The sequence below is a fragment of the Stenella coeruleoalba genome (assembly GCF_951394435.1).
Source record: "Stenella coeruleoalba genome assembly, chromosome: 4".
Taxonomy (NCBI): Eukaryota; Metazoa; Chordata; class Mammalia; order Artiodactyla; family Delphinidae; genus Stenella; species Stenella coeruleoalba.
The window spans coordinates 74,475,125-74,488,921 of record NC_137149.1 but is presented as its reverse complement, the minus strand read 5'-3'; the positions used below and the strand labels follow the sequence as shown (position 1 = coordinate 74,488,921).

Here is a 13,797-nt window from a genome sequence, read left to right as displayed (position 1 = left end):
GCTGTGACCAGAAGGAGAGAGAGTAGTTTATTAGAGGGAGAGTTAAAAGGGACTTTTTAAAAAATTTAGTAATTTTATGTAAAGTGGAGAAGGAAAGGTTAAGAAAACAGGAAGAGAGGGAAGCAGAATAACAAATAAAGGCCCCATAGGAAATGGAAAGAGTGTGGGATAAAGCAGAGGATTAGCTTTGAAAGTATTTGATAAATCTGTGAGTGAGTGATAGACTGAGAGAAAAGGGACTAATTAACGTGTGAGTGTAATGAGAGTTAAGTGATAGAGCAGGAAGAATTGTAGGTTTTGGTTACATTTCCAATCAATTTTAAATTTCTGATGAAGAATAGTTCTGGATGATGGGGAACAGGATGTGGCATGTCAAAGAGAAGGATGGATGAAGTTTGTTAGAGTAAAGGAATTCAAGGAAGCTTGAAATAACTTCAGATGTGATGATCTCATGTGGAAATAAACCCTTGATGAAGAGTTGGGATCCCCTTGTTTCAATTCAGAGCTGCTAAGGAGTCCCTAGATATGTCCTGTTTTTTTCTTTTCTTTTTTCTTTCTTTCTCCTCCCCCCCCCACTGCCCCCCAACCCCCTCCATGTGCTATAAACTAGGAACTGGCTCGATTAAATTGATGCTAAGTCAGATGTGGTTAGCTTCAGTTAGGCAGCAAATTCCCGTGGTAGCAAGCTTCATTCCCAGGCTATGACGGTGTTTGTAATAAAAATGAGAGAACTTGTGACTTCCCTGGTGGTCCAGTAGCTAAGGCTCCGTGCTCCCAATGCAGGGGGCCCGGGTTCAATCCCTGGTCAGGGAACTAGATCCCACAAGATGCAACTAAAGAGTCCACAGGATGCAACTAAAAATTCCACAAGGTACAACTAAAGCTCCCACAAGACGCAACTAAATATCCCACAAGACGCAACTAAATATCCCACAAGACGCGACTAAAGAAACTGCATGCCGCAACTAAAAGATCCCTCATGCTGCAACGAAGATCCTGCGTGCCACAACTAAGACCCAGTGCAGGCAAATAAATAAATAAATATATTTTTTTAAAAATCAGAGAACTCTATAGTTCATCCTTACTAAAGGTAAAAATAGAGGATAGCAATTGATATGCTCTTATATTAAAAGAATATCTAAAGATATATTTTTGTCATGGAGATGTTTCACTTATTTTATTAGATTGAGATGAGTAGTCTTGTTTTTTAACAACGTTGTGTGTACTGTTTCTCTGTTTAGCATCCCAATGTGTTCGTTGGTTAACCAGCATCTTAGTCTCCTAGCAAGAAAGTTTCCTGAAACTAAATTTGTTAAAGCCATTGTGAATAGCTGTATTCAACACTACCATGACAATTGTTTACCAACAATTTTTGTTTATAAAAATGGTCAGATAGAAGGCAAATTCATTGGAATTATAGAATGTGGAGGGATAAATCTCAAGCTAGAAGGTAATGATGTTACTTTTAAATTCATTTGTAAAAATTCTATAAATTAACATATATCATGAAAGTTTATTTTCATAAAACATAAGGTTTTTCCTCTTATTTCTTATTTTCTCTTACTTCTTTTTCTTCTTAGATGCCTCCAGATTAATTTTCCTACAGTAATACTATCATAACATGCATTTGCTTAAATCCTTAATGGTTCCTTGTTTCAAATAAGTTAAAAATTCAGAATCATATGCTTGAAACTTTCAGCCCATCTATACAATTATACTTCTCAGTGCTTCCTAGTTGCTGCTCCAGCCAGGCTGGTCTTCAACCACTACCCCAGATGCACTTAACTCATTTATGGCTTTATACTTTGTTTCATACTCTTTCCCTATACCCCAAATACCTCACCCTACTTTTTTCTTCCATCCAAACCCTATTCCTTCATGGGTCTCCTAGGTTACCATTTATTCCATTATGTGTTTCTGGACCAATTTCTAATCTGTTTTCATCTTCTCTACTGAATTTCTATAGCATATATTCTCTATACAACTTATTTTCCACTTACCTACATACTGTCAGATTTTGTTGGTTAACCAATTCCCTTTGAGTTTTGTCTCCCTAACAGGTACAAGGACTATGCCTACTACTATTTTCTTTTTGACAGTACACAGCACAGGACTTTATTTTTTACCTTTTTAAATAATGTTTACTTTCTAACCTAGTTCTAAGACCATATTCTTCAGTTAGTCATTTCTTGGAACTGCTTTAATCCTGTATTATTAAAATCTTTCTCTCAGACAATCGTATTAAAGCCATTGTGAATAGCTATTTTTAACAGCTTTCCTTTCACTCTCTCATTCCCCTAAAACTGCTTTTGGCCTTACTAAGGCCTCCAGTATTTTGATTGTTCCAGAATTTTCCTTCTCCCAGTCTCTAAGGCCCCTCTTTGTTTTACTACCTTGTTTTTTCAGCTTGTACCTTATCCTCTAAATTTAAAAACTGCATAGAAATACAGACAATAATATAGTAAATATTCATGTAATCATTACCAAAAATAACAAATGTGAACATTTGTTCATGTTTGCTTCAGCTATTTGTTTATTATTGAAAAAAACAGTACAGATATTGTTGAGGTTGCCTGTATTTCCATTCCTAATCCTGTTCCCCTCTCTGCCTCACTAAGCAATCACTATCATGAATAGTGTGTTATCGGGTCCATGCTTTTTAAAATTGTTACATTTGAAAAAAAATTTTTAATTGTAAAATACACATAACATGAAATTTACCATTTTAACCATTTAAAAATATACAGTACAGTATTATTAACTGTAGTTATTGTGGTATACATTACATACCTGGGACTTAATTTATAAATAATGTTATTTTATTTAATCATTTTTAAGTATATCTTTAAGTGACATTAAGTATTGATATATTTTCACTGTTGTGCTGCTATCGTCACCATTATCCATCTCTAGAACTCTTTGCATCTTGCATAACTGCAACTCTATATCCTTAAACAATAACTCCCTATTCTCTGTTCCCTTCAGCCCCTGGCAACCACCATTCTGCTTTCTACCTCTGAATTTGACTCCTCTCAGTGAATCATACAGTGTTTGTCCTTTTGTGACTGGCTTGTTTCACTTGGCATAATGTCCTCAAGGTTAATCCATGTTGTAGCATGGGTCAGGATTTCCTTCCTTTTTAAGGCTTTACGGCTGAATAATCTTCCATTGTATGTTTTTATAGCACATTTTGTTTACCCATTAATGTGTCGATGGAAAGATTTGTTGCTTCTGTCTTTGGCCGTTGTGAATAATGCTGCTATGAACATGGACGTGCAAATAACCTGTTCTAGTCCCTGTTTTCAGTTCTTTTGAATGTATACTCAGAAGTAGAGATGCGAGATCATATGATAATTCTACTTTAATTTTCTGAGCGACAGCATACTGTTTTCCATAGGGGCTTCACCATATTGCACTCCCACCAACAGTACACAGGAGTTCTAATTTCTCTGCATCCACACCAACACCTGTTATGTTCTGTTTTGTTTTTTAAAATAGTAACCATCCTAATGTATGTGATGTGTTTTTCCCCCACTGGCTTTTAATATTTCCAGTGTCATTTTTCAGGATTAAAAAAAATGCTTCAATCTGTTTCTGAAATTTCTACTATGTTCCACTGGTCTGTTTGTCTATCCCTGAATCAATATAGCACTGTGTTAATTACTGTACCTTTGTAACAATCTAGTTGTCTCTAGTAGGGCAAGTCTTTTTCAAAATTTTATATAAATGTTGGAATTAGTCAAGTTCTGTGAGAAATACTGTTGGTTAGTTATTAGAATTATATTTATAGATTAATTGTTGGAGACTTGATATCCTAATAATAGTGAATGTTCCTATCCATGAATAAGATATAGCATGTCACTCATTTTGGTCTTCTTTCATTTTTTGGTAGTTTTCCTCATAAATATAATATATTTACAGTTGGCCCTTGAACAACACAGGGGTTAGGAGCACTGACCCCATGCAGTCGAAAATCCACACATAACTTTACAGTTGGCCCTCCATATTTGCGGTTCTGCATCTGTGGATTCAACCAACCATGGATCTTGTAGTACTATAATATACATTTACTGAAAAAAACCCACATATAAGTGAACCCCTGCAGTTCAAACCTGTGTTGTTCAAGGGTCAATTGTATTACTTTTCATAATGTAATATATTTTGTAATTTTCCTCATAAGTGTATTTTGTAATTTTCCTCACAAATGGTCTGTTCATTTATACAGTGCTTAGGAATAAATTTAACAAATAAGGAATTTGCAGAGTTGGGGGATTTTGGTTATCAGTTCAATTCTTTTCAGTTTCCCTGTTGAATATGTTTTCGTAATTCACATTTTTGTTGAAATTTTCCCACTAAAATTTTCAAATGTATTGGCATACTTTTTTTCTCATAGTAGTCTCATGGCTTTAAAATCTTTATCTTGGTTATTCCCCATGTAAAATCTTTATATTATTTGGTTTCTTTCCTTTACTTGTGATCATTTTTGCCCAAATTGTGTCTATTAGTCTCTTCAAAGAATCAACTTTTGATTTTGTTGGTCACCTCTACTGATTTTGTTTTTCTACTTTTGCTAAAGTCTTTTCTTCATTATATGCCTCATTCTGCTTTCTTTGGGTTTACTTTATTTTTTTCCTAACTTCTTGATTTGTACTTTCAAAGCACTATTTTCAGTCATTTTAAAATAAACATTTTAACCATAATTTCTCCCTTTAAGTATAACTTTGCTGTATCCAATGTGTATCTTGATATTGTAGTACTTTCATTGTAATCTAGTTCTAAATATGTCATCATTTCCACATTAATTTTCTTAGAGTCAACTTCTGTTTCATATAGATGTTCCAAGATTTTTATCTGATTTATTGATGGATTATTTATTGCAGAACTTGAATGGAAGCTAGCAGAAGTTGGAGCAATACAGACTGATTTGGAAGAAAACCCCAAAAGAGTCATTGTAGATGTGATGGTATCTTCAATTAGAAACACTTCTATTTATGATGATACTAATAGCTCAAACAGTGATAATGATGATACCAAATAGAAATATTTAATAAATAGCTTTAAAGTGTTTATATATGGAATATTTTATTTGCCACTGCCTTTATAATCAAAGATCAGAAAATTCATAAATAAATTTCTTTTTATATTAGAATTATAGCTTATATGTCATTATAAAAACTTTCAGGTATTTTAGAATATTCATTGCCTCCAACAAAACTAGAATTTGTACTGAACCCTTAATATTTGTTTGTGATTTATCTTTTTTCGGATCCTTATTGGACAAAAACAAAAATATTACAAGTCCTCTGTGTTGCCTGCTCACTTCCAAAGAGGCCTGTGGATAAAAATGATGAAAGAGAACCATGAAATTTCATTTAATTTACTTCAATCAATATTAAAGTCTATTATTTAGGGGCTTTGAATGAAAATACTTAAATTTATGACCATATGACTTTTGTTCGAAATCTCTTACCTATTAAAAAAAAATAACCAATCAATAGAAAAAATGCAATTTAAAGGTTCTGAAAAGTACACAAGAAACTTCTGCACTCATTGTTGTAGTTTTTAATAGTTGTTCTATTATTAAGTTAGAAAATATTGATTTACTAAGTATACTGACAGTTAGGCAACAGAATTATTAGAACTGTATGACATTGTAAGTCATACAATGTAAGTTTCTAAATCATGAAGAGAAGTGAGAAAAATATATTATGAGGCTTATGTATGTTTTAATAGTAATCACAGAAGAATTCATCATGAGAAAATATGTAATACGAGGACACTGAAGAAGACCTGCAGGATGTCTTATCTTGGCTTAATAATTAACACCACTTTTAGAGAAAATGGTGTTAAATCCAGCATGTAATAATAGTTCAATAACAGATTTTATTCTTCTACTATTTTTGTATTGATGACCCATCATTCTGATTATGGATATTCACTGATGTCTGTGAGAGGATCTAGACTTTAAATGATTAGATTACAAAAATAAATTGGTGAGAATTGAGGCAGTTTAACACGGAATCAGAAAAGGCTCTTTGCTCTTCTTGGGGGTGAGTTGGGATCACAGAGGCTGCAGAGAATGATGAAGTAGAAGGAAAGTTAAATACAGATTGAGTAAGGTAATGATAATTTATTTCACCAGATAAGGTAAAATCAAATGATCTAACTTTGGAAAGAATCAGGAAGACCCCTTCTGAGATAACAAAGAAAGGTTTTGAAAATATATATATTGGGATGAAGGGAAGGAAAGTTGGGAGTTGCACATAGTGGTCTTTATTATAGCTTTATGCACACATATCAGAGACATAATTACCTATAAGATCCAACTCCTGAAATTCTCTAACAAATGGATGGAAAAATTCCCATTGAGGATAAAAACAGTTGTGGAAATTAAGGGAAAAGCCATATTATCATAAAGTTAAAATGTAACTTTAGTGCCATCTAATATATATAAGTATAAACATTATTTCCCTTCCAATTGAAACTAAATGCAAAAGGTTCCCCTAAATGTAATCTTGTTTTAGTAAATCCATATTTGCCTATTTCCTTTTTTAAGTAAAAATTAACAGAGGAAGTACTAAAAGTATTTAAGATGTCTGAATAAAAAGATCCATATTTCTTTTAACTCTTAAATCCACCAGGTGGCAGTAGTTTTTACATAAAGCATAGTTCATGAAAACTTTAATATTTGTAAAATTCATAAAATTATAGCATGTTAGAGGTGGCTGGTTTTGATTCCAGCCTCAGCCTTTTTCAAGTAACGCACACACACACACAAATACATTCTTCTAGCAAGTACTCGTGCTTACCAATACAGGTCAGTACTATTTCATACCCTACTTCATTTATACATTCTCACTTAAGTAGGGTATAAATAATTGTTAGAATGTGGGGGAATTATTTAATATTTAATATTGTGCTTCCCATTTTATTGAATGAATTTTTATTTGCTTGGATACAAACTTAAAAGGTTTTTTGAAATTGCCAATATTCAAACATTTTGACCTACAAAAATGGATATTTCATATAGCCAACCTAATATTTTTCTCTATTCCTTGCTGCCAACCATGCTGTACTGAAACTCCCTTCCCTACTTTATAGTGTCTCTTATTGGTCAAAGTGTGGTCCTAGAATCAGCAGCAGCCCCAGGGAACTTGTTAGAAATGCAGTCTCTGGCCCCATCCCAGACTAGCTGAATTGGAATTTTTGTGTTAATGAGATCCTCAGTTGATTAAGCTGCACTAGTTAGCAAGTCCCCTAAAGACATCTTGAACATATTCTTTAACTCTTCTCTCACACTTTTGGTTATGAAAAGTCTGTCTGGTTTAAAACTCCAATCTCAGGTCCCAGGCAAGTGCTCTCTGGCTGAACTTGTGACTCAGGAACTCTGAAGATGGAAGGTGGAGTTTGTTTTTAGCCAATTACTTCCCTCTCTTTTCAAGGTCCATTCTCTGTGGTTTGGGGACTGGGAGGGAGATTAAGGAAGAAAGGGATACGTTTCTCTTAACTGGGTAAATACAATCCATATTGCATCAAAATGTTCACTCTTTAATGGGCACATTGAGTTCTAGAAACTCAGAGGCAGCCTCTCCACTGCATGGTTCCTTGATATGAGCGATCCGTTCTTTCTGCAGCTCTTTCTCTTTTGATCTCTCTCAGTTCCCACTCCCAGAAGTATACCAGCCTCTTGCTGCTAGAATTTCTTTTCCCCTTAGGTGTCAAGGTGTTTCAAACCCGGAGGGCACTTTCTCAGCAGCACTGATGGACCCTGTAGAAATTTACATATCTTTGCCATGGCAAATTGTAGGAGTTACATTATTTAAGCCCACTTCCTGGCTAGCTGTTTCTCTCCAAGTCTCTATCCTCCTGTTCATGTAGTTGGATGCAGAGCGTATCAACAATCTGCAAGAGATGAGATTCCAGTCTCTTCTTACAGTCACTGCAGTTTCTCTAGCTGATTCTGTTGGAGCCTCGTTCACATAACTTAGAGTAGGGTGGGGAATAAATGAGAAATGAAAAGCCACAGTGCTCTCCAGGAACCTCGTAAGACATGGCTGCAATGACTCTCTCATCCTCTTCTTCTCATGTGTTCTGCTTATAGGCCTGAAAGTGGGAGTGTTAGGTCCAGTTTTGTCCAGCTTGTAGTCTTGGCTGAAGGAGAAAGTATCTGGGTCCAAATGTAAGCAGCTATTTAGAGGGTGAGTACTTCATGTTCTTTGTTGCCTGTTTTGGACCTCATTCAGCAGCCTCTCATACAGGTGTTAGCTGTGTCTATTATAGTGTTATATATTCTTGTGGGTCTTCAAACACTCAATTACTAACACAGTACTAGTGTTTCACTAACCGTTTTCAGTTTACCTCTCCTTTGTACTTTAATATACATTGCTTAAGTTTACCTCCTGACAAGACTATAATCTGCCTACAATCATAATTTGGAACATAAGAATGATCCTAAAAATCTTCTAGCATGTTTTAACTTTCATCTCATTCATTCATTCATTCATTCAATCATTCATTTAACTCAAGCATTGAAATGGATGCTGCATGTACAGTGGTGAAAAAAACACATGGTTCTTGCCTCCTGGAATTTACCATGTAGTGGTGTCAAGGGGAAGCTAGTTAATAGATAAGAAAACAAATATCAAAAAAAGCGCAGTAATAGAGAATAACTGTGGGTACTGTGTGTGGGGGGCAGGTGAGAGGTAGGAGGGAGACCTCTTAAATAGGGTAGTTAGATCTCTGAGACATGAAGATTGAGGAGGAACCAGCCAGGAGAAAAGGTAGGAGGGTGGTCCAGGCAAGGGCACAGCATGTACCAAAGTCTGAGAATACAGAGAGATTAGCAAGGAACTGGAAGTGTTACAGGAAAAGAAGAAAATGGTAGGACATGAGGTTGGAGAGGTAGCAGGGGCTAGATCAAAGAGGTTATTATGGCCACAATTAGGAATTTGGATATAATGGGAAACAATAAGGGTTTTAAGTAGGAACATGTGATTTTATTTATATTTTTAAAAGAATATTCTTACTGCTCTGTGGAGAACAGATTGAAGGGAGCATCTAAGATATTTGAGATAGTCAAGAGGAGACATCAGATAGTCAATTGGATATGTGTTTGGAACCCAAAGGAGAGGTGTAGGTTGGAGTTGCAAATCTATGAGTTGTTTCAATCATTCCTAGGGTTTCAACAACAAATCATAAAAATCTAAAACCACCCATCCTTATCACCTAACCTTTCTGCAGTAGTTTGTAATTTACACTTGATCATCACAATTCTGAGATGCTTTTCTTCTCACTTTACAGATAAATACCCTGATGCTCAGAGAAATTACTTAACTTGCTCAGTGTCTCTTAGTAAGTATTAGTCAGGATTTAAGCCTAGACTTTTGATTACAGTCTGTAATACCACCTCATATTATTGACTTCCCACTATTTTAAAGGATCTAGAAAGAATAATTGATTAAACCATGAAGGATTCTTAAAAAAGAAACAAAAAAAACCCTAACAGTATATTCCCTATTATGCATATCAAACTTCCCATGTTCCAATCCACCTTAAACTATAGTGGCAAAACTAGGAATGTCAAGGAGAGGATGGATGAGAGAGGTATTATGAAAGAACAGAAAGGACATAAGGACACAGGGAACTAGGGGAAGAAATTGAGCAAGAGATGTAAGACCTACACAAAAAGGAACATCATTAATAATAGCCACTATGGGATTTCTTATGTACCAGGTAGTACAATACACACACACACACACACACTCTCTCTATCTATATTCTATATCTTCTCTCAATTATCCTATGAGACAGGATTATTATCCTTTATTTACAGATGAGGAAAGTGAAGAACAGAGAAATAACTTACTCAGAGTCATGCAGATATTAAGTAGTGGGGCTGGAATAAATCCTGGCCTTTAATTCCCAATTTTGTACTCTTAGCCACTAAGCTATATTGCCTCCATCAAGACATCAACTGTGGAGATCAGTTGGGAAGGGAGTTGGAAATGCTCAGTTTAAATTATAGCAAGGTGGACAAGAAGAAATGAACAATATTTGAATTACATAAATTGTGTTTAAGGAGAGGATTTAGGCTGGGGGACAATTTAGGGTCTATGAAACTATGAGGCAGGATTTTTCTTTTAGGGAAAAGTGGAGTCTGGCAGTTGGAAATGTGATTAAAAATATCTGATACAGTTTTCGTCTTGGAGAGAATATGGGCAGAAAGATAAGTTGTGAACTGAGCCACGGGAAATGTCTGAGTGGTGGCAGAGGACTGAGCAGAAAAACGGGATTATCAACAGTTCTTGGTAAATGATTAAATACATAAAGAGAGGAAGGAGTCAAAGATGAACATGATACATTCCTAGTGAATAAGAGGACAATGGAACCATTAAAAAGGGCAAAGGTTTTTTTTTTTTTTTTTTTTTGCGGTACATGGGCCTCTCACTATTGTGGCCTCTTCCACTGTGGAGCACAGGCTCGGGATGTGCAGGCCCAGTGGCCATGGCTCACGGGCCCAGCCACTCTGCGGCATGTGGGATCCTCCTGGACCCGGGCACGAACCCGTGTCCCCTAGCATCGGCAGGCAGACTCTCAACCACTGCGCCACCAGGGAAGCCCGCAAAGGTATTTTTGAAGATATGTGGTTCTAGATGATGCAGAATATGATATCACTTTCTCTAGAATAAACATCCACATCCTAGGAAAAGCATTCAAACCCTCTTGTCTAGTTGAAACCTTCCTTATCAGTATTATTAATCTTGCCTCATCTCTTGCTACCAGTATGTTAGGACTCATGATCGCAAGTGACAGAAAACTTCTCATTGGTTTAAGCAATAGATACATGAAAGAATTTATTGAGTAATTTAGCTGAAATTTCCAGAATTATCTAGTCCACAATGGATTCAGGGCATCACACATGTCTCCAGGCCAAATCTCCATTTCTGAATCTGCTTTCTTCCATGTTGCCTTTTTTCTCAGAATCTGTGAGTGGGAAGATGGCTTCAGGCTTCCATTTTTCCAGACTTAAATCCATTGGAAAAGAGAGATCACCCTTCTTAGTAAGTCTAACCTAAGGCAGAAGATTAACTCAAATATGTTTTCCTCTGGAGTCCTGCCTCAGCCATATGGTCTGAGAGTGAAGAAAGGATAGTTCTCCAAAGGAAATGATCAGAATAGGGAAAGACTGCTAAGCAGGAAAAAAAATGTCTACTAAAATCCTGTCATATGATGACTCCATCATGCTTTCCCACTGTTGACAGAAAAATCCTCAGGTGAATGATCAGGGATCTGAATAAGTTCCTCGATTCTGATGTTCCTTTTCTCTTGAGTACACTGCAAGAATTTGAAATGTTTACTGAGATGAATGTTACTTTGAAGGGAGGATTTTATAGTCACAACAGTTGTTTATTTTTTGAAACAAGAAAATGACTTCTATTTCAAACCCCAAGGACATTCATTAAAATACGAAAACTATTAGGAATTAGGAAAGTAAAAGTTCTCTTCCAATAATTTTCAACTACTGAAATGTGCTTTCCCTTGTGGACCAAGTGTGTCTTAACCATCGAGGGAAGTAATTTCCCCCTAAGATAAGGGGGAGATATTCACACGTTTTTCTAACATGGGAAGCAGTGCAAATTAGGGTCCTGGTTTATCCCCACTGCTTCATCTCCCATCTTCCTTTATACTGTCACCTGGCCTTTAGGATCAGGTAAAAAACTCCAAAGGAGCACATCCATACCTTCTTTGGCTTCCCTCCTCCAGCCAAGGATTCACGTCCGGTCTCCCCAGGCCCACCCTCCAATAAGAAGCGACTAAAGCAGTGCACCTGCAGGAGAGGGGAAGGGAAGAGTCTGGAGATCCAGTCACCTTCACAAATCCCCTCTTCCAGTCCAAGGAGGCAAAACGCAAGTGATACCATTGGAAGGGGAAAAAAGTCTTTCACCCGCCAACACCCGAAAATTTTTTCCTGGCATTCGCAAAATGAGTTGCTTTTCAAGAGAGAGAGGGTCTGAGAGAGGGTCTGCTTTTTAGCCTCTGGATCCCTCATACAAGAAACTCTCCTTTCTCTCCTCCTCGCTCCTCGAATCCAGGGTGAACACCAAAGCCGCCCTGACCCAAAGTTAACACTCCCGGGTTCGGCCGCACCCTCAGCCGACCAGGCCCCGCCTCCCCTGCTTTCCAGTAACCGGTGCAGGGAAGGAGCGCCAGGGAGATCTCGGTTTTCTTGCACGGCCGGCGGCTGCCGCGGATCGCGCAAACGCGCGGCCCAAGGGAGCGGGAGTCTCCTCCGGCACCCGGGAACCCCTCCGCAGCTCAGGGCTGACTAACGAGGCAAGTCGCATGCGCACCGAGACGGGCCGGGGAAAGGGAGAGTGAGGGGAGGGGCGAACGCAGAGCACCAGCCGTCGGAGCCCGCGGGGGTCACTGATGACGCATGCGCCGAGAAGGAGTGCAATCACAGCCTCAGCTTGCGGCGACCGGCTTAAAAAAGGAAACACCCGAGACCCAGAGGGCGAAGGAAATCTGGCTGTCGACGCGTGCGCGCTCCCGGTGAGTGGCGCCCCACCGGGTGGGCCTGGGGCGTGACGTCCGCCGGTAGGCTTGCCTGGGCGGCGCATGCGTGCTACCGGTGCTGGTGGAGGAGGGGAAGGAAAGGGAGGGGGAGGAGGAGCGGGAGGCAGTCGCGGGGAATTGTTTGGGGGTGGGTGGGGGGCGCCGCTCAGCCCCAGGTACTGCCTGAGCTGGGAGCCACGGCGTCTTCCGGGCGCAGCCGGGTTAGCTGTTCCGAGTCACCGCAGCTAGGCTCCAGGGTGGGGGAGGGAAGAAGCCGGAGCCGCCGCAAGCCACACGGTGAGGGCGCGGGGAAGGGGAGGGAGCGGGGGGCGGTGTGTACGGGGCCGGGGGGCGGCGGCCAGGGGAGGGGCGGGCGGGTGCTGAAGCCCAAGTTTTGCCCGTCGCCCTAGTGTGTCTTTTCTCGGGAGTTGGGGCGGAGGCCCGCCCCGGTTGAGGGGCCCTCCGGAAAAGCTGGGGTTACCTGCGGGGCAGGGGCGGGATTGGGGTGCACGGCGGGGCCGGGTGGTTGGAGCGCGCTCTTGGGCTGGGGCCGATTCGAGCGGCAGAGCGGCCGGGAAAGCCGGAGACCGGGTGCGGAGAGGGCTTTCGCTGGGGACCCGTTAGGCCTTGTGACCCACTTTATTCCTGTCACAACTCGGGCACGTTTGGAGCGGAGCCCAATGGGGCGCCAGGACGGCCAGCTCCTCCGGGGAACCCCCGCCCTCCCGGCCCTCGGCCCTCGCGCCGCGGTCCGCAGTCCGTGTGGCGGCCACCGCCGCCCCTGGGCTGGTTCCGTTAGTGGTCGCGGTTCCGGGCCTCGGTCCCCGGGGAGCGCGCGGCTCCGCGCGTCCGACTCGAGCGACTGCGCGGGTTCGAGGGTGCCCCGCGCGGCGCCGCTCCTCCTTCCTTCCGTCCACCCGCTCCCGCCTGCTGCGTGTCACCGCGGCAGCTGGCTCTTCTAGCTGCCTTTCCGCCGGCGAAGCCGGAGTCTTTATAGCTAGTCCTGGAGCTCTGGCCCCAGGAGTGTAGTTTCCAACGCGTAGCGCCGCAGAGCTTATATTCCTGAGTGCGTTTTCGCCGGTGTAGAAGTCGTCCTGTTAGTAATATCAGAATCCTGAAAGGTAAAAGCCTCGTCCTCTGACCTGGCAAATGAAAGAGCGAATCAGGTGGCGGTTTCTTGCTATCAGAATGCCACGCTCTACGACCTTAAGCCTTTCTAACCTTAAAAAAAAGAAAAAAAAA

General features: G+C 40.1%; 2 protein-coding genes across 16 annotated transcripts in view; both read left to right on the top strand.

The window, feature by feature from the left end:
- Positions 1-5,331, top strand: part of PDCL2 (phosducin like 2) — a 47,961-nt gene extending 42,630 nt beyond the window's left edge. Inside the window, exons 5-6 of the mRNA XM_079920348.1 lie at positions 1,242-1,450; positions 4,881-5,331. Coding sequence (XP_079776474.1) covers positions 1,242-1,450; positions 4,881-5,038 — 367 coding nt within the window. The 3' untranslated portion in view covers positions 5,039-5,331. The remainder of the gene's footprint in view (positions 1-1,241; positions 1,451-4,880) is intronic.
- Positions 5,332-8,099: 2,768 nt separating this feature from the next.
- The window catches only part of CLOCK (clock circadian regulator), a 139,062-nt gene continuing 133,364 nt past the window's right edge, over positions 8,100-13,797 (top strand). For 12 of the 15 annotated variants that reach the window (XR_013827962.1, XM_079919448.1, XM_079919459.1 and 9 more), the window contains exon 1: positions 11,793-12,552. The gene's annotated coding sequence lies outside the window, so the exon portion shown is untranslated. Of the gene's footprint in view, positions 8,199-11,792; positions 12,553-12,760; positions 12,853-13,797 lie in introns of those variants that run through there. The other 3 variants (XM_079919460.1, XM_079919452.1, XM_079919458.1) reach the window with 3 other exon arrangements.